Source organism: Balaenoptera musculus, chromosome 5 (genome assembly GCF_009873245.2).
Source record: "Balaenoptera musculus isolate JJ_BM4_2016_0621 chromosome 5, mBalMus1.pri.v3, whole genome shotgun sequence".
NCBI classification, from domain to species: Eukaryota; Metazoa; Chordata; class Mammalia; order Artiodactyla; family Balaenopteridae; genus Balaenoptera; species Balaenoptera musculus.
The window spans coordinates 120,742,716-120,763,164 of NC_045789.1; the positions used below are offsets into that span (position 1 = coordinate 120,742,716).

Genomic DNA, 20,449 nt, shown 5'->3' on the forward strand with positions numbered 1-20,449 from the left:
TTTGTCATTAATTCAGATCAAGTCAGATTTATTGCCAAATGATTTATGAACAAAGTGTTTGATTTCAAAGCTCTCTGGACTGTGGAATTGGTGATAAGAGATGGTGGTTCTGCACCACCCATCTTCTAAGTTGTGATGAGGATAAAAGATCATGTGTTTGCCACATAGTAAATATTAAGATATTAGATATTGTTACCGTTTCTGAGCAAGTCTTTGGGCGTAAAATAAATTCATTAGGTAGATCTTAAGGATCAATATGGACTGATGATACCAACTGACTCTACAGAAGACTCGGCACAGTGCCAAAAGCTTGCATTTGGGGGCGAGGAGGTTCTAATGAAGGCCTTGCCACTACCTACCTATGTGACAACACATTCTTAAGCTCAGATTTCAGTTTACAGATGTGAAAACCAGAGATAACACTATCTACCTTGCAGAGCTGTTGTAAGGATTAAATATCCCCCCTGATTATAAAGATGTTATAAATAAATAGGTGTGCTATGCACAATAGGTCTTATATAAAGATCACAAAAAATGTTTCCTTAAGCTGTTCCTTCCTTCCTCCCTCTTGCTCTTGCTTTTTCAATACAACTGTGAAACATTCAACTTCTCACCACCAAAGCAGAATGAGTTTTAAACGTAAATTGACACTGCACATATATACCAATTTTGCATAAAAATATTAAATACTGCATTTTGATATTTCAGAATAGCAATAAAAACTGAAAATTATTTGTGTGAAATATAGCCTAAATTGTAATGCTTCATAGGTTACATTCATTTCACACTGGGTTTCTTCATATATATAGATTAATTCATTGCATTACACTTATTTCACTTCTTAATGTGTATTTGTATTTTATCTAGTAAAAATATTAAACATTAAAACCAACTTGACAAAATAAATACATTGGGCAGTACATGGGTTGTTACTGGTTCATGACTGCTGTAATCTTTGCCTATCTCCTTCTGCCCAGCTTCTCTCATGTGATCCTTTGCAAACAGCCAGTAGAAAAGAAATATGACAAGGTATTCTAGAATAGTTCACTAACCATAGAGTCTTTCAAGATGTGCAGGTTGCTTTTTGTATTCTTCCTGTAGGTGATCTGCCTCTTCTAGGATACAGCGATATTCTGGTATCAGAAAGTTTGTGTTTCCCTCATGAACCTGCAATTCCTTATTTAAAATTAAAAACAGAAGCACTTAATGTTCAAAATTTAATCCAGTGTAAAGTGGATTTAAAGTGGAAAACTTTAAGGTCTTTACAATTTTAGAAATCCCATCACAATAAAATAATGATCATGAGTCCCGTGACACAAATACTTACTTTTAAAGCATCAATTAATTGCACTTTCTTAGCCAAAAGCAACTGGTACTCCAGCTTTGGGTGGATTAGCTTTAATGTGTGTTTGACCGATACTTCATTGATCTCTAGAAGAAGTTGAGTCACGCACAATTAGATAAGTCACTTTGATCAGGAACATTCTTATTGTAACAACAACCCCCCAAAAACAGAAAGAACGATTCTTTTTTTTTTTTTTTACCATATGATATGTTGAGGTTAATTTTCCTTTTTGTAGCTTCTTTAGAGAGCACATCTTTTAGGATGGATATAGTAGAAATGTTGTCAGATTTAAAAACTCCTTCACCTTTTCTATAAAATTAATATTTTTAAAAGAACAGCTTTAGAAGGAAATACATCCAATAAATATGTCCAGTAAATACATATTTTGCGAATAGGACCTTGTGTTTAGACTTCATTTAATTTTAGATTTCTTTACATAGACATCTCATTATTAATATAAAACATATTTAAACATGTAACCTTTTACTGTTGTAGCAATTCAAGTTCTAAACACACTTGTAAAACTGAATAAAAGATGTTAGACACGTGCCTCCGAAAGATACGACAATTTATATAAGTTCTTCATTTAAAACCTTTTTTTCATTTTCACTAATAAAATTTCCAATAGCTAACCCCTTATGTATATAAAATGCGTTTAGAATTGCTTGCTTTCACATAAGTTTTTTTTTTATGTAATCACATAAATTACAGCATGACTATATGCTTCATCCTTAAAAGAAAGCTAATATCAAACCTAAGAGTAACATCTTCTGTTCTTCCATGCCCAGCATCCATTGCCACTTCTTATGTTCACAGGACCCTTCTTTTTCCTTATGGAACCCCTCCTTCTCTCTCTCTCTTTCTCTCTCACCCTTTTCAATCCATATAGTTTCATTGGCACTGGCCCCAACCCCATTTCTGGGACTTCAGGAGGAATTTTTCAGCAGCGTATTCCATACCCCTGAGCACAGTGATTCACGACTCAACGATGATACTCAATCCTGGGACTTTTATTGGAACTAGTGGGAAAGGGAGGCTATGGTAGCTGAAAAGATATAAAGCTGGATGGAGCTGTTGGTGGCCACCATGGCACTACATAGGAAAGCCAAGAGAAGACAAAAACACAGCTGAGCAATGGAAAGGGATAAAGTCTTGACAATATCAGTTAAGCCACTGATCCAGTTATGCTTGAGGCAGACTACTGCTAGTCTTTTAAGTTATATGAGCTAATAAATTCCTTTTATTTGGTTAAGCCTGCTTACATTTGGTTCCTTTTTATGATGGCCAAAATTTTCCTAATTAATATATACCATATTTTACGTATTCAGTGTTGCCTTTTTATTTGCTTTTATATTGACTGCTGTAGGCAAATGCTAATTCTTTTTTCTAGAAAGATGAATAATACACACTTATTTTGATCCCAATTATGTGTTAGAAATCATGAGATTTTTTTCACTAGTCTTCAATTTTAATTAATGATATTTAACATTAAATACTTATACAGTACCTGGCACTGTGGAATGACTCAAGTGGTTTATCTTCCTTTAAGCATCACAGTTCAGTGAAGTAAGTGCTACTATTTCCATTCGTCACAAAAGAAACTGAAACTCAGAAAGTTAAGTAATCTAGCTAAGAGCAAATAGCTGGTGAGTCACAGAGCCAGATTCAAACCTAAGTATGTCTGTCTCCAAAGTACACGCTTCTATACTTCTTCCATATATACGTATTTTATGGAACAAAAAACATTTATTGAGTACCACTATGTTCAAAGCCATGTGTTAGATACTTGGAGGATACATACAAAGTTAATTAAGAAATAAACTCTGCCCAGAGCTTACAATCTGATTTAGAGACAAGCTTACATAAAAATTATTATATACTTCAAAAAAATAACAATAAAAATCTAAGGCAGGTAAAAATAAAATGTTATGGGAACAGAGAAGAGAATCAAGGAAGACTTAAAAAATGTAGCTATTGAGTTGGGCCTTGAAGAATAAGTAGAGTTTTGACTATTAAGGAAAGAATATTTAAAGACACAGAATGGTAAAAAGCAAAGGTATGCTATTATAAAAATATGTAGTATGCCAGGGGCCTGTCAAATTGTCTGCTATGATTAAAATGTGAGGTTCGCTGTGGTACTTCAAAACTGAAGTCATGATTCCAGGTTTACACAGGTAAGATCCCCTGGAGGGTACAGTGAAACACCCCCATAGAACTGATGCTAAAACCAATTAGATTTCTGGAGAGTTCTTGGTCCCAAAGGCTATATTCAGAGGTAAAATTATGTGTTCACTGTTGTTTCCAGAACCTAGCATGGTAAAGTCTCAGCTAGGAAGCAGAAAGTAGAATACCTCAGTAAACTGCTTAGGGAAAGAAGCTTTAAGAGAGAGAGACAGAGAGAAGATAAGAAGCCTCCTCCCCTCCAAACAAACAAAATTAAAAAACAAAAAACAAACGATCAAACAAAAACAACCTACAGATGTGAGAGAATGAGAATGCAAAAACCTTGAAGAAGTATGAGCGCACAAGCTCAAAGCAGATGTAGAGAAATCAGCCTTACCCAACACATTAAGAAAAAGAACAAAGGAGAAGGAAATTTTAGCCTCTACTATATTCAGAAACAGAAATTAGGGGAGCCTATGGGAGATGAGTAGGGAGTGACAGTGAAGGGGGCAGGAGGGCAACTGGGAGCTTGAGAAGAGTGTCAAGGAATAATGACCTTCACCTCAAGTGGTAGCTTCAAAAGCCTGCATGTTCTAAGCTCTCAAGTTCTTGAGCCATTTTCTATTTTTGCATAAAGAAATTCCATGGTAATTCTTCTTGTAATTCTTACTGGAATTAGGATAAATGTTCAAATCAATTTGGGAAGGACTCGCATGTTTACATTGTCTTCATATTGATAACTATAGAATATATTACTCCATTAAATCAAGTCTTTAATGTCAATAAAATTTTAAAGTTTTCTTCATGAAGTTCTATGTATTTCTAATAAAGAATATTCCTACAGATTTTATATGAACATTTTGTTATTGTTATCGTTGCTCTGAAAGAATCTTGTTAAACAATTTATTTTCTAACTGGTTATGGCTGAGAATTGGAAAGGTATTGCTCTTTCATATTCATCTTTAGTCAATCATTTTTTAAACTCATTAATTCCATTTGTTTTTCAACAGATTCTCTTAAACAGTACAGTTTTTCAATCATATTATTTGCAAATTATTACTGCCTTAAAACTTATGAAAATTTAGAAGTTCCATTTATGTAAAAAACACTTGTGAACCAGGAATAAGTTTTATTTACCTGTAGGTACTTTCAAGTTGTGTATCCAGGAAGGTGTTCTGAAAGTAAAATGTCACACATTCTCCTGCTGGAGGTTTTTCAGGAACTTCAGGCAGGCAAAAAACCACCCAGGAGTGAAGTTCAGCAAAACTGAACTGGCCTGTCAAAGTCAGTGTATTCATGGGTCTGCAATTTAATAGCAGAGGTACACATATTTGTGTGGGAATACACAGAGGTATTATATGTACTCAACACATTAAAAAACAGAATTTTGCAACAGTAGTTACAAATAGAAAAGCAGCCATTTAATTTTTCTCAGATTAATCTTACCCATCAGATAAACATTTTGATTTCAAAAAAAAAAAAAAAAGAATGCTTATCTATACCTGTACTTTTAATATTCAGTTAAGTGACATAAATAGCTTGTTTTCATTATAACATGCCTTCACAAATACAATTCAGTTTACTCAGGTAAATTCCATTTTTTAAAAGTTCATCTAGTGTTTATATTATAGGAACTACAAAACATAAGAATCTCCTAAAGGAAAAAATCAGCATAATGTGAAGGCAAAGAACTGGGCTTTTAAGTGAGATGGACATGGGTCTGAAACGCTGCATGCCACTGGGAAAGTTAGGGAATGATACCTTCTATTTTGCAGGGATATGGAATTAACTTTCTATCTGCAAATTACACATACACACAAAAGGTTGTAAAGTAAATCAAATAAATTTAAAATAAATCAAATGGATAAAGAATTAAGAAAATGCAAGTTTATGGAATTAAAGGTACAGAAAGAATTTTAAGAGAATACAGAATAGAAAGGACTTTTGAGATCGCCACACCAACTCTATTTGCAGATGAGAGAACTAAAGCCCAGAGATTAAATTATTTTCCCAAAGTCATGCAGGAACAGATAGAAGGCTATAATCTGAGTCTCCTGAGTCCCAGTTTGCTGTTCTTTCCAGAACACCGCACTATACCTCCTTTAACAACTCTGACTTTTAAGCAGGAAGACACACTCAGAGAATCCATTCTCTTTAATGTTTTCCCAAAACCTTCCTTAGGAACTTTTCTCCTTACATCTTATTTAAATTATGTATCTTTAAAATTACAAGCTGCAATAGAAAAAACATAGGCTTTGGCCTCAAATCTTCACTGTTTCTCATATCAACAAGTTACTTACTTTTCCAAACATTACTACTTGTTTTGCCGTAAGACTTAAATGGTAACACCTAAGCACTGAGCACAATGCATGGCACAGGGAAAGTGTTCACTAATTGTTCATTTCTTTCCCTTCTTCATTTAAGGCCATGGTCTCTCATTTTCAGAAAAGAAAGTGAAAAACTATAACCAGGAGGATGATTAAGTTGGAACGGAAGTTAGAAATAATAGGGACTATCACAACTAATTGCTCTACCAGTATTCCCTGAGGTGAAGTAGAAAGGAAATACAATGTTTGAGGCTAATACAATAAGGTCCTGTTTACAGAGAACTCAAATGCTAAACAGTATTTCCTCACCATAGATGTTTGAGACAGAGAACTGTTACTCTACTGATTTCAGAATGGTAAATACATGAGAAAGATAGGAAAGTCCGGCTCAAATCAGCCTCTAAAAGAAGACAAAGACTCTTACGTCTATTAGAAAGATTAATACAGGTATCCCCTGCTTTTTGAAAGTTCACTTTATGCCACTTTGTTTTTACGAAAGGCCTGCACGAGTGCCCATTTTCGGTAACCAAGAGAAATCCAAAGAGGATTTTTGCTTTTACCAAAAAAGATGAAAAGCAAAAACAGCCTCAGCGTTTGTTGTGCCGCGGCTGTTACAGAAGCAGCACGTGCCCCAGCAGCACCGAGAGCAGCCCCGCCGAGCTCCTTCTCTAGGAACTACACTCAGCTCCTCAGCATCAGGCCACGTAGCTCTGAACTGCCTGTGAGCATCTGTGCTTTACCCCAATTTATTTTGAGCATCCATTATCAAGATGTGTCCTACAGTAACTGCTTCTATGCTTTATGCTATTTTGGCTTATGAAAGGTTTCACAGGAACACTCTACTTTCAGATAGCGGGGGAAACCTGTACACAGCATTTAAATATTTATTTAATTTTTTAAAAGTACAACTAGCTACCAGAATTTACACTACTAAAATAAAAAGCAACTTTATCTGCATCGTGTAATATCCTAAAAATAAACTTCTCCCTCCTTTGTCCTACCTGTCATGATCAATAAAGTGAGTTCTTTGATGGAGTGAAAGAGGTTTGATAAGGTACTGGCGGACCTGACATGTTTTGGGTTGAATTCTTGGAGTCACATATGCTTGAAGTGTGCCATACTGGCCTTCAATTGAGCGAATCTGAACACAAAAGAGGAAAGAAAATAAGAATAATCTAGCAACATAAAGGCTATCTTTAAAATGTTCAACACAAGTAAGCAGGTACTCAGGCCTTAATCTCTTCTGTGATATGCTGAAGGAAATAAGGACATTCTATTAAACAAGAACTTTTTACCTCTATAGTAAAAGAAAATTTTAAAAGATTTTGATAATCAAAAGCAAAATTAATCCATCTATGAAAGTCATCCCCACCACATATTTTTAGGTCTGTCATTCCAAAAGACAGATATTCTCACACACCACCCTATCACATCTAAAAGTGTAGGTGTATAATATATTGTATAAGATTCACATAAAAAATGGTTAAAATTTAGACATTTTTGTTGAAGGGATAAGTGGGTCAACAACTAATACTTCATTTTCTCAGAAATGGGGGTATTATAGCATATGGCTATTGTTATAAAACCCTACTGACAGAAAAAAAAATGTTTCCAAGAACTTAATTCTTGACTTTCTATGAAAATAGAGAAGCATATTCACAATTTAATTATGACATATTTGGATTAGGAAATTCTTTTTAAGCTATTTTGAATATGGTTAGTTGGATATCCTGAGAATTTAAAACACTTACAGAAAACCCTAATTCATGAAATTGTGAAGACCTAATTTTAGGAGTTAGAAAGCGGTCGAGTTTCTCCCTCCTGTCCCTTTCAGCTCCTCTCTGTTCCAATTCATGAAGTGGATTGTAGTACCTCTTGTATTACAAAGGCAGCTTCTCTAATCTAACTGATACATCAGCTCATACTTCCCCTGGCATGTGAGGGGGAAAAAAAAAAAAATCAATGTTTTACCTAAATGGGAAACATAAATAAAAGTTTAAAGCAAGAGTTTTTGCAAATTTTATACTGAAAATATTGTTCTGAATGGGAAGAGAGAAAAGATAAGGAAAAGAATAAAAATACAGAAGGAAAATAAAAAATCGATCTGATAAAGCTATATTTTAGGGTTTCTTTTTAAAGGGTAAGCTTACACTGGCACATAAATTTTTGCACAATAAGTTCACAATTAGTACAACACGGGGAATATAGCCAATATTTTATAATAACTGTAAATGCAATATCAACTTTAAAAAAAGAATATAATTGTTCATAATATTAAGAAAAGTCATAATGCTTTCTCTGATTATATACTTCATATTCATTATTTTAAAAATCCACACAATGAAGAAAAATTAGGATTAACATATAAGTAATCTAAAATCCTACCACCCAGAGATGTTCATTATTGCTATTTTGATAGTCAACCTTTCATACATCTCTCTATGCAGATGTACAAAAATAAATGCATAACTTCACATGACTAAATTCTATTTATATCATAGACATCTTTGTTTTTATTTCTAATAATCACATTTTTCCCTTATGTCTGCCTCTCCTAATACCATCATCTCCCTCCCACTCCCATCCCACCCATACCTTCCCCCTATTGTATGACCTATCATATCAGACAGGTGTTTCTTTTTATGCATTTCTTCATATTATAGATAATATATATATACATATGTAGGACTTTTATCTGCATTTTGTGTTTTTCATGGAATTTGCTCCATGTTAACAGGAAGTGACCAACTCATTCTTTATTGCAGCTCTGCAATATTCTATGAAATGGATAAACAGCTATTTATTCAAACATTAAATTACTGAGTGTTCCACTTCGGTCAACTTTTCTGCCTCTACAAACAATGCTGCAGTTAATTATATACATATCTGTGTGTACAATACTGTGATTTTATTGCTATGAAATAGATTCCAACAAATGGGATTATAGCCTATTTTACCAAAGTAGCAATAACAATTTTTATTTCCTTCAGCTATGATTGAGAGTGTCCTTTTCCTCATCCTGCCACCTGGTAATTCTGCTTTTTCAAAATTTTTGCCTATCTGTTAGACAAGCAGAACTGATTTTTTGTTATTTTGAGTTTCCCTAACTGATAACGAGGTAGAATATGTTCTTTTAATATTTGTTAGCTATTTTGATGCCCTCTTCTGTGAACTGCCTACCCATATTGGCCTATTTTCCTAATTGGATAGTCTTTTTTTTTTTTAAGGAAGAAGATTCTTTCTTTCTTTGGCTGCGTTGGGTCTTAGTTGCAGCATGCGGGATGTTTCATTGCAGCGTGCGGGCTCAGAAGTTGTGGTGCGTGGGCTCTCTAGTTGTGGCATGTGGGCTCCAGAGTGCATGGGCTCAGTAGTTGCAGCATGTGGGCTCTCTAGCTGTGGCACGCAGCCTCAGTAGTTGCGGAGCATGGCACTAGTTGCCCCGTGGCATATGGGACCTTAGTTCCCCAACCAGGGATTGAACCCGCGTCCCCTGCATTGGAAGGTGGATTCTTAACTACTGGCCCACCCTGGGTACTCTTTTTAAACAACTTATAGGCAGTCTTCATATTCTGATATTCACCCATTATCTGGAAGACAGCTTCTTTTTGAAAATAACTAGGTACTTAATTCATCTGAATTTATCTTTTATAATATATGGCATAAGAATCCACTTAATATTCTTCCAGATGGATGCCAGTTGTGCCAATAGCAATTTTTATTTTTATTTTTTTAATTAATTAATTTATCTTTGGCTGCGTTGGGTCTTCGTTGCTGTGGGTCTAACCACTGTGCCACCAGGGAAGTCCCACCAATAGCAATTTTTAAATAAAAACAGTAATTTAATAGAATTTTCCCTACCTAAAAATGCTGTGCATTAAATTCCCATAAATATGTGCTGGGCTATATTTCTAGACTTTATTTTGTTGCGTGACCTATTTATTTAGGCCTTGTAAATAACCCACATTATTTTTATTATAATAGTTTTATAGTACATTTTACCATAGGGCAAGATAAGTTCCACCTTTTCTCCTTTATCATAGTTTTGTTGGCTCTTTTCAGGCATTTACTCTTTCCTCTGAACTTTAAAGTTATTGTATCCAATTTTAAAAAAGAACATAGGTTTTTAATATTTTTAGGCCTACTTCCTAATTTATTGGCACAATCTAGCTCAGTGAATGGAATCTAAATGTTTAATTAGGTTACATAAATATGCTGAAGTATATTCCTTTAGAACTTATACTAGTTTTCAATTTTTCTTTCAAAATACATGAAAGGGGACTTATACAGATAAAAATAAATTGTTTAGAAAAAAATTACATTTTAACTGGAACTTCCTTAACCAGATGTGAAAAAGTTATTGTGCAATAGCATCTCTCTTGAAAAAAGCATACTTTGAGTTTCAGAACATCAGGAAAAAGTTATAGTGCTTAATTTTTGGATCATAAACATATCAAAAATAAAAATTGTTTTAAATTTCACACTAAAAATTAAGTAACTAAAATAAACTTGTGTGCTACAATCAGTATTTAATTATAAAAGTGATTATGTTAGTAAATTGCAAAAGGAAACTTCAAAGATTTTCCCTGGAATAGTTGGTAATGACATCACTGGAATGCAATCAGAAAAATCCAGATAATAGGAAAATATAGGGCAAACGCTCAGGGACTTCAATAACCAAATTACCTTATTTGGACCATGATTGGATCAAACAAACTAAAAACAAAAAACACTACACTAAACATTTGATAATACTAAGGAACTATTATTATTTTTCTTAGGTGTGATAACAGTATTGTGGTTATGTTTTTTTCTTTTTTTTAATTAATTAATTAATTAATTTATATTTTTGGCTGTGTTGGGTCTTCGTTTCTGTGCAAGGGCTTTCTCTAGTTGCAGCAAGCGGGGGCCACTCTTCATCGCGATGCGCGGGCCTCTCACTATCGCGGCCTCTCTTGTTGCGGAGCACAAGCTCCAGACGCGCAGGCTCAGTAGTTGTGGCTCACGGGCCTGGTTGCTACGCGGCATGTGGGATCTTCCCAGACCAGGGCTCGAACCCATGTCCCCTGCATTGGCAGGCAGACTCCCAACCACTGCGCCACCAGGGAAGCCCTGTGGTTATGTTTTTAAAAAGAGTTCTTATCTTTTAAGTGGAGATATGTATATGCATAACAGATTCACTTTGCTGTACACGTGAAACTAACACAACATTGTAAATCAACTATACCCCAATAAAAATTTTTTTAAAAATACAAATTTTACATAATCACTTAAAAAAAAACGAGTTATCTTTTAAACATATGTACTGAAATATTTACTAATAAAATTATAAAGTATCTTGTATTTGCTTCAAAATAATTTGGAATGGAGAGTGACAGCATAAACAGGATTGTCATGAGTTGATCATCGCTGAAACTGGAATCATTACTTTTGTGTATGCTTGAAACTTTCCATAATAGAAAATTAGAAAAAATATTTCCAGTTAGAGGAAATTTAGGATTGGTAATTTTAGAGAACGTGACTGGTTGAGTGCTAACAGAAAAGAGAGTGGTTTGGGCTGAATTAAAACCTAATAGGTCATTCAAAAGACATTATTCCAAAATGCTCATTTTAGGGAGAAATTTAATGCAAAGAAATGATATCATATGTTGCAAGATTTACCAAGGAAAAAAGAAAGTTCAAACTTTCAAGTAAAGGTAATCTCAAACAGTTTTACCTTGAGTTCCAGCCTTGTGGTATTTGCCTGGCACCGATAAGTGGCGAGAAGAAAGTTGTCATTTGACTAGGAAGAATTCAAAGTTGAGGAAAAGGATGAATCTATGTTTTTAACAATAACAACAGCACCAACAGTAATAATAATATTTATTTTTACTGAGCACCTATCATTTGGGTGGCACCATGCTATGAGCTTTACGCTTATTCCTACAAACAACCCTATGTGGTTAAGTTTTAACAGATGAAGAAATTGAGGCCTGAAGGGTTAGGTAAATTTCCTAAATGCTAGTAAGTAATAACCCTGGTATTCAAATTCATATCTTTAAGACTCTAAAGCTCAATGCTCTTTCCATATTAAATCTCTCCAATAACACTTTAAAATATTAATTGTTCTCCCAAAAATTTAACCAGCAGTGCAAACTCCGAATGTTTGTATTATAAAGGTAAAAACATCAATGTTCAGTGTTGAATGTATTTGATTTTCACACATACTTATAGACAACTGAGAAATATCTCATCTATGTATTCCCAGCAAATAGCATAGTGTCAAGTAGGCTGTAGGCATTCAACATGTTTGCTGAACAAAATTGGAGAGGTTACTTCAAGTATTATAACTTCTTAAAATTGAATAATAAACTACTAAAAACAGAAAAGTATATCTGTGTGCATGAACTGCAAAATCAGAAAAAGCAACATGAACTATTTGATATGCAATTTTCAGGCACTGCTATTTCCCTATTTTTAATAAATACCTGAAGAAATAAAAAGAATGCTAATGTTAAAAAGAAAATTCAAATGTTTTAATTTCAAATAATTTAAACTCAGCAAACACAGAGGATCAGTCAACTTAAAAATAAATATACTTCTGTGTAATTAGAAACAAATGTTGTATATTTAAGTATTTATGGATAAAATTATATAGATTAATTAAAGGGGATAAAATGTCTGGAATTTGGTTTGGGATGGGGAGGGGGAGGGTAAAGAGCATAAAACAAGACTGGCCGTATGTTAAAGTCAGTGATGAGCACATGGAGGTTATTATAGTATTCTTTGTCCTTCTGTATATACTTGAAATCTCCATAAGATTTGTTTTTTAAGCCATCATTCTAGAAAATAGGTTTTAAATTAGTATGAAATACTCATTTCAAAGAATCCTGCAGTGATATAAACAGGTTAATCTTTCACTGTAATTTAGGAATTAAAGATCTGAAGTTCATACTAACTTGTTTTTTAAATGATCATAAAAATGTAGATCTTAATCTTTTATGTTTTGTTCTCAAACAGGGATGACAAAGCACATATGATAACATAATACAACTGCTATAAAATCTCTTATCAAAAAAAAAGCTTTACTCTGAAATTATTCTGAAAATTATTCCCTAATATAACTATCAACTTTGTTCTTTATCTACTCTTGTCATCCTTCCCTTTTTAATGCCAACTCCAGTCACCATTTCCTGCTCTGGCTTGCCTTCTCCAATGCAGCTGCTCCAGACCTTCTCTGAACCCTAACTTCTCTTCAGGAGCCACACCTAAGCTCTGAGACTGCTAGTCAGCCAGTACCACGCAGAAAGAAGTGATACAGTAAGCGCATCCAAAAGCTCTGATATGGTCTCATCCCGGGTACTTGGCACATAGTAAGTGTTCAATAAATGTCTGTGGAATGAAGGCTAAGCAAGAGTCAACAAGAAAAAGTGAGGAAAGGCAGGCAGATGGAACAGATCATGTTTAAATGTAGGAATGTGTGAACTGTATAGCATTTTCAAGAAATTTTAAGAACTTCAGTTTGGCAGAAATCATGTGCATGGGAGGGAAGGTAGCAGCTGGTGAGAGATTAAGTTGGAGATGTAATCAAGAGCTGAATTTTGCAAAGTTTTTTATGCTACAGTGAGGAATCTTGACTTACATGCAGCTCAGGAAATAAGGAATCTTTAAAAGGCTTTGAGAAAAGGATTGACACGGTGATGTTTGTCTTTTAGGAAGGCCTCTCTGGTGGCAGTGCACAGCATAGCCTGGAGGTGAGAGGCAATACTGGAGGCACAGAAACTGGCAGACGAGGAGTTCAAGCAAAAGCATTATGAGGGCCAGGAAGGTTAACAGAAGTGCAAATGAAGCAGAGTAGATGTAGAAGAGCAAGGAGGTGGAAATGACAGAAATTAGTGACTACAGCAGCACCCCCCTTATCTGTGGTTTCGCTTTTCAGGGTTTCAGTTACCCACAGGCAACTGTGGTCTGAAAATATTAAATAGAAAATTCCAGAAGTAAGCAATTCATAAGTTTTAAATTGCACACCGTTCTGAGTAGTGTGATGAGAACTTGCGACATCCCACTCCATCCTGTCTGGGACATGAATCATCCCTTTGTCCAGCATATTCATGCTGTATATGCTACCCGCCCGTTAGTCACTTAGGAACCATCTCAGTTATTACATAGACCAACCTTCATGGTATTGCAGTGCTTGTGTTCAAATAACCCATGTTTTACTTAATAGCAGCTCCAAAGTGCAAAAATAGTGATGCTGAAAGAAACATCGTATCATACAGGGGTTCCGTACTATTCGTGATTTCAGGCATCCACTGGGGGTCTTGGAATGTATCTCCAGCAGATAAAGGGGGAACTACTGTAACTGGATTTAACAGATCAGAGAGAGGAAGGAATTTAAGACAACACTCCAGCTTCTGGATTTTCTGAGGATAGGGAAAGAGAGTAGAAGCAGATTTTGAGGGAAGGGTTATGAAAGGAAATACAGAAGAAACATCAAACACTAGTAGCATTTATAGGCTTTATACAAAATGGCATAATGGAAAGAAAGCATTTGAAGAATTCTTTATATTTTTACTCACCTCAGAATCACAGCTGCTAAAGCTGACAACAGCAGAATTTTTATCCACATCTAGTAAATCTATTGGAACATCACTCTGCAGTCAATATAAAAAAAAAAAAAAAGGTTCAGATGAAAAACTAAGAATTCTCACAGCACATATTTTCACCTTTTGAGATTATCTACCTCGAAACTGATGGTGAGTGAGCAGGCTGTATTAGTTTAGTAGTTGGAACTTAAAAAATTCTAATAACGATATAAAATACTGGAGTTTTCTAAGTCACATCTCTGTTAAGATTCTCCTAAAGGCTAATCAGAGAACAAATCTTTAATGTCCTTTCTAGGTCTTCCTGAAACTTAAGTCCATTGGTCTTTTGTTTAATATGTACGGGATAAATAAAAAGTAAAGACATAATTTAAATAATCTATGAGCCAACTGATTAGCTAATGGAAGATTAAGATAAACATTTAAAATCACTGTTTAAAAGTGTTCAATAATAATTAGTGCATATGACTAGTTTGCAAAATAGATCCAGCCATGAAACAAAGAAATTAGACATTTTGCTTACCTGTATTAAGACATTATCTATCGCTGTCTGCACCTCTAAGATAAGGCTGTAGCTGGCATCATCTTTATTTAATGTAAACTTGTCATTTACACTAAATGAAGGTACTGCTGATTTTGCTTTGCTTGACTGAGAAGACTGTTGATATTTTTCTCTTTCCTGTAGTACCTTATATTGCAGATGTTCCAACTCACTCCTAGAGGAAAATACATACAACTTTGTCACCCATAAGTATAAACATTTGAGATCCTTAGAATTACAAAAGTCTGAGACATTTACTGCTGCAAAATGCATTTTTATTGGTTGAGTTAGAACTATAACACTAATAGGAACAAAATTTTTACTTCTATGACTGACCAAATGGTTCCACATTATTTATCTCTGATCTAAAAATTAAAACATCTACTCAGCCCCACACCAGCAATATTAATAAGGCGTTGTAAGAATCAAGGCAGGCTGCAAATAATCAATCCTAATACATGAATCTGGTTACAGTCACATATAGCACTAATAAGAAAAGAAACTGATTGTTCTGGGGTAGAGGAACATATTAGATTTAATAAGAAGAAACAAAACGTGTGAAATCAGTAAACATGTACCTTTCAGTAAGACATTAGGGACGATAGACAAAATAAGAAGGCTGCTGAGTATGAATATTTTGGAGACCACAAGGATAATCACGAGCCAGAGGTACAGCTGAAGTTCTACCAAGTGTTGGAGATTGAACAGTGCAGGCATTGCTTAGAGCTGCTCCAGTTAAAGGGAAAGGAAATGAAGTAAATAGTAACTAGGGTAGAACAACATGAGGTTTAGCTACTAGCCCCAATTTAGGGGGAAAAGTCTGGGAAGGCGCTTGGAAGGGGATCTGTGCACTAAACAAAGGAAAAGATTCATTCGCCCAAGAAATATTTACTGAGTGACTCTATGTACTTATGATCCGGGTGCTGAATGAACAAAATAGACATAAGCTTCTCGTGAACATACACTGCAGTGGAATCAGGAGGGGGTTGACTTGGTTATAAATATGAGGTATTGTACTGAGGACATGAGATAGTAGTTCATTGACTCTCCTTGGTGTCCTTGCTGCATGAACATTAGAGCTTTCTCTCTTGGTGACTTTGGTGAACTGGTTTGTGGTGAACTGGTGGTGTGGCTTTAGTGAACTAGTACTTGTGGCATTTTGTTGCCTCAAACACTTCTGTAGCCATCAACTACCACCAAAGAAGGATCAGCCTCACTCCTGAGGGCTGAGGGCTGAAGGGCTAGGGTAAGGGGACTGGTCATTACAAGTTTCAGCGACTCCCACTTCTTCATTGTATGCAGCAATTTTCCTTGAGGCCATTTTCACAGGACTTGTCAAACTGAACAGGCCATGAAAGCAATCCCTGTGTCTAAGAGAGTCAACATTACTCATTTCCAGTAAGAAAACTTATAAGCCAAAGTTACAGACTCAGAAGGGTCCACAAGAGCAGGAAACATTAGAATTAATGAGGAATAGAGCCATCTGTGTTAGTTTCTTTCTAATGTCTATGAAAACAAACAAACAAAAAAACCACTGTAACTGTTTATAATAAATGAATGAAAAAATACAATTCTTGATCTAAGAAAAAAATCAGCATAGAATAAAACATATAAAAAGTGTACTTCTAACTCCAAAATATTAATCAGCACTTACTGCTAATTTTCTCAAACTGATAAACTTTCATTAAAAAAGGTGATAAACTAATGAAATGTATAATTCCTTCCAATAAAATATACTGCATTTATAAATAAGAAAAAAACAACAATCACACACTTTATGAAATGAAAAAAAAAGAAGCAAACAAAAATCCAAAATTACCGTAAAGAAGAAATTTTATTCTGCATCTCCTGATTAATTTTTAGTTCTTCTCCTGGTCCACTTTCCTTATGAATAGGCTCTGTTGTCAGACCTGTAACCCAGCCTGCAGAGATGAATTACAATCGTGCACCAGTAAGTGCTGCTAGTGTTAAAAGAAACCCACGATACATGCCCCTGTGTCCACCAACATCAACCTCACTTAGTCTTGGACTTATTTCTTTTCAAAAAACAAGACAAAACAAAACGCAAAAGAAATCAAGCTAGAAGATATTCAAACCATAAAGAAATTACTTTGGATACCATTTTTGTTTTGCCTGAAATATTGTAATACTACGATTAAGGAAATCTTTCACTTCTTAATTTAAAGTTTTAGTTTTCAAGTATGGAATAAGTCAACACATTCTAGTAAATGCAAAAACTGGCTGATGAATAAAAGTTGTCTTTCAGAAATTATTTTCATGGGAAGTTAAACTCATATAACTATTGTGAGAATACAAAAATGACCTACTCAAAAGCAAGTTTTATAAGAAATGTACACAGTAACAAAACAAACTAAATTTCAGTAAATAATTCTTTTTAAACCAAAGGATAGCATTTAATTTTCAAAGATGCTAGAGATATACTAAGCACTTTTAAAAAGTATTATTCAAATATTAACTGTTTTATAAATCAATACACCTACTCCTTCCTTTCTTATTTTTTAACCATTAAAGCTTTTAATGCTGTAGGTAAGAGTGACTTACTAATAAACATTTTAAAAAGTAATCATCAAAAGCAATTTATTAAGTTTATATTTTTTATTATTGATTCTTTCTTCAACTAGCTATTACCATTTACCTTACCTGAATATGTGGATACCACGATTTCATCATAGCCATCTTTCCCTACACAACCACCCTGGATAGATGTGACACTCTCAGACAATGTCTAAAATAAATTTAAGATCAAGCACGTCATCAATAAAATTTCACAGATATGTGAAATAATAAGCCACAAAACTTATTTTCCTGTCTCCCAACATTCAACATATATTTATTGAATACTTATTATGTGTAGACACTGAGATTGGAAAGATGAAAATCCTGCACAAATGGCTGAAAATTCCAGTGCTTTTTAATTTGGGGAAAGAAGATTGAAAATGATTCATATATCTGTGTGTACCACTCAGCTACAGTAGTCATCTAATGAGCAAAATCATTTATTTATATAAAGAAATAAGTTTTTTTAAAAAAATGACGGAAGTGGGAATTCCCTGGAAGTCCAGTGGTTAGGACTCCATGCTTCCACTGCAGGGGGCCCGGGTTCCATCCCTTGTTGGGAAACTAGGATCCCACAAGCCACGTGGCCAAAAAAAAAAAAATTACACAAGCAAAACTCTCAATACATTTAGTTTATTATCTGAATTCCACAGACCACCTCTCATGTGTTTTCTCCAAATAGTTTTTTAGAAGAATAAAGAAGATGCTAGCTTACATGGAACCTTTAGACAATTTGCTACTATGGAGAGAAACCAAGTTTTTCACATGGTTCAGGGTTTATATCTCTTTTAAGCAATACTTCCCAAACTTGTCTGACAATAATCACTTGGGTGAGTCAACTAGGAATCTGTATTTTTAACAAGCACTCTAGTTCAGTGGCTTTCAGGCTATTTGGAAAGCAAGCAATAAGTTTCATATTGCAAGCTGGTATAATTCACACATGAACATATACAACAACAGATATAACTTAAAAGGTTTTTGTTATATTCTGATATATTCTAATCTATTATCTTTCATTTAAAAAAAAATGTGTTGGCAACCCATTAATGGGTTTGACCAGTAGCTCTGCCAGGTAATTATTACCAGGCAAGGCCCAGAACCATTGTCCTAAAGGAGAAGGTAGAGGGAATGGACACCAGCATTAAAAATGATAGTTCTCTTCATCCTCCCTGTAGGAGGCAAACCTCTGAGCTATTCTGCAAATCAGGCTATCTTAGCTGTTCCTGAGCTAATTACCTGAGAGATTCAAGTAACAAAGGTTTGATTATACATTTGCATGAAGTTAGGTTCATAGGTGCATTTTTTTTTTTTGGCCGCACTGCACATCTTGCAGGAATCTTAGCTTTCCGACTAGGGATGGAACCCGTGCCCCGTGCAAGGGAAGTGCAGAGTCCTAACCACTGGACCACCAGGGAATTCCCCAATAGGTGCATTTTTAACAAGTGTCCCAGTGGATTTCATATACACTAGAATTCTTCAAACTTTTTTGTTCATGTTCTCGCTAAAGTTAATTCTGAAAAAAACAAACAAACAAAACTGCATCCATCCCTGTGTACATTTTTAAACTGACTTTCAGATTTTCATCACCACTTTAAATAGTTACAAAGAAGGTAATGTCTGGAAGTTTTAGAGATTTTAATTTTAAAATAAAACTGTCACATAATCACATCCCAATCATACCCAATGAACCTAAATATCAAGACGAATTTATATACACAATTGACTTAAAAATGAAAAAACAAATCCTTCTTTCACAGCTGGAAATTTTACATTGTTCCCTGAACTTCTATTTTCACTCCACTTCCCCCACATATATTTATCTTAATGTAATGTACTCATATGCTTGAAATTCTTTTATACTTCTCTGCAACCAAGAAAAAAGAAACAGAATTTTTTTATCTTCTGTGATTAAAAAGCTCTAAGCATTAGAAATTTCTATTGTCCTAATTATTAGTATTTCACAATTGATCAACAAATATATGTTTTATATTTTTAAATAATAACTAACCACTAAAACAAAATTCTATAGGAAATGTATCTCATGCGACGAATGGGACATTTTTTCCTTCTAAATTATTCATGTATCACAAATGAGTATTATTTATATATTGATAGAATGAGACTGAGTTCAACATCAGTCCTATTCCTTTTTTTCATTTTCATAGATAGAAGCGCTAATCGAGCTTAGTCCCATAAAGATACTGATGAGACTAAAAGAAATTTTGTTGTAGAAAGTTCACTCTAGGGGCTTCCCTGGTGGTGCAGTGTTTGAGAGTCTGCCTGCCAATGCAGGGGACACGGGTTCGAGCCCTGGTCTGGGAAGATCCCACATGCCATGGAGCAACTGGGCCCGTGAGCCATGATTACTGAGCCTGCGCGTCTGGAGCCTGTGCTCTGCAACGAGAGGCCGCGATAGTGAGGCCCGCGCACCGCGATGAAGAGTGGCCCCCGCTTGCCACAACTAGAGAAAGCCCTCGCACAGAAACGAAGACCCAACACAGCCATAAATAAATAAATAAATAAATTTAAAAAATAATCTGTTTAAAAAAAAAATAAAGAAGAAATGGGAGGAGGACTCATGGGGTAGAAACAGAATTTAAAAAAAAAAAAAGTTCACTCTATTGTTTAAATATCTTCCAAGTTACATACCTAAAATCATCTGATCTACCACTGAAAATGTTTAATGATGTATCATCTGACACCTTGATTAGGTTCTCCTTCTATTTATTGAAAGCAAAACACTGGAAACCAGCTGACTACAGAAGAATGTTTTACCGAGTCACACACATTCTCACTTTCTGAGTGGTTTATTGAGTGACTATTAATTATAACTTACTCTTTCACTCACTTAGAAGTACCTTATTTAACCTAATGTACTCAGAAAAAGTTACAAAAATTAAAAAACTGTTAATTTCTA

The 20,449-nt window shown here is 34.7% G+C and overlaps 1 protein-coding gene across 3 annotated transcripts in view; it reads right to left on the reverse strand.

Annotated features, from left to right (window-relative positions):
• BBS7 (Bardet-Biedl syndrome 7) overlaps positions 1-20,449 on the reverse strand; it is a 44,604-nt gene that overhangs the window by 3,233 nt on the left and 20,922 nt on the right. For all 3 annotated transcript variants that reach the window (XM_036852278.1, XM_036852277.1, XM_036852276.1), the window contains exons 9-18: positions 17,617-17,701; positions 16,775-16,877; positions 14,938-15,130; positions 14,391-14,465; positions 11,549-11,614; positions 6,837-6,976; positions 4,646-4,810; positions 1,545-1,654; positions 1,328-1,431; positions 1,053-1,176 (exon numbers count right to left, since the gene is read on the reverse strand). In XM_036852278.1, coding sequence (XP_036708173.1) covers positions 1,053-1,176; positions 1,328-1,431; positions 1,545-1,654; positions 4,646-4,810; positions 6,837-6,976; positions 11,549-11,614; positions 14,391-14,465; positions 14,938-15,130; positions 16,775-16,877; positions 17,617-17,701 — 1,165 coding nt within the window. The remainder of the gene's footprint in view (positions 1-1,052; positions 1,177-1,327; positions 1,432-1,544; positions 1,655-4,645; positions 4,811-6,836; positions 6,977-11,548; positions 11,615-14,390; positions 14,466-14,937; positions 15,131-16,774; positions 16,878-17,616; positions 17,702-20,449) is intronic.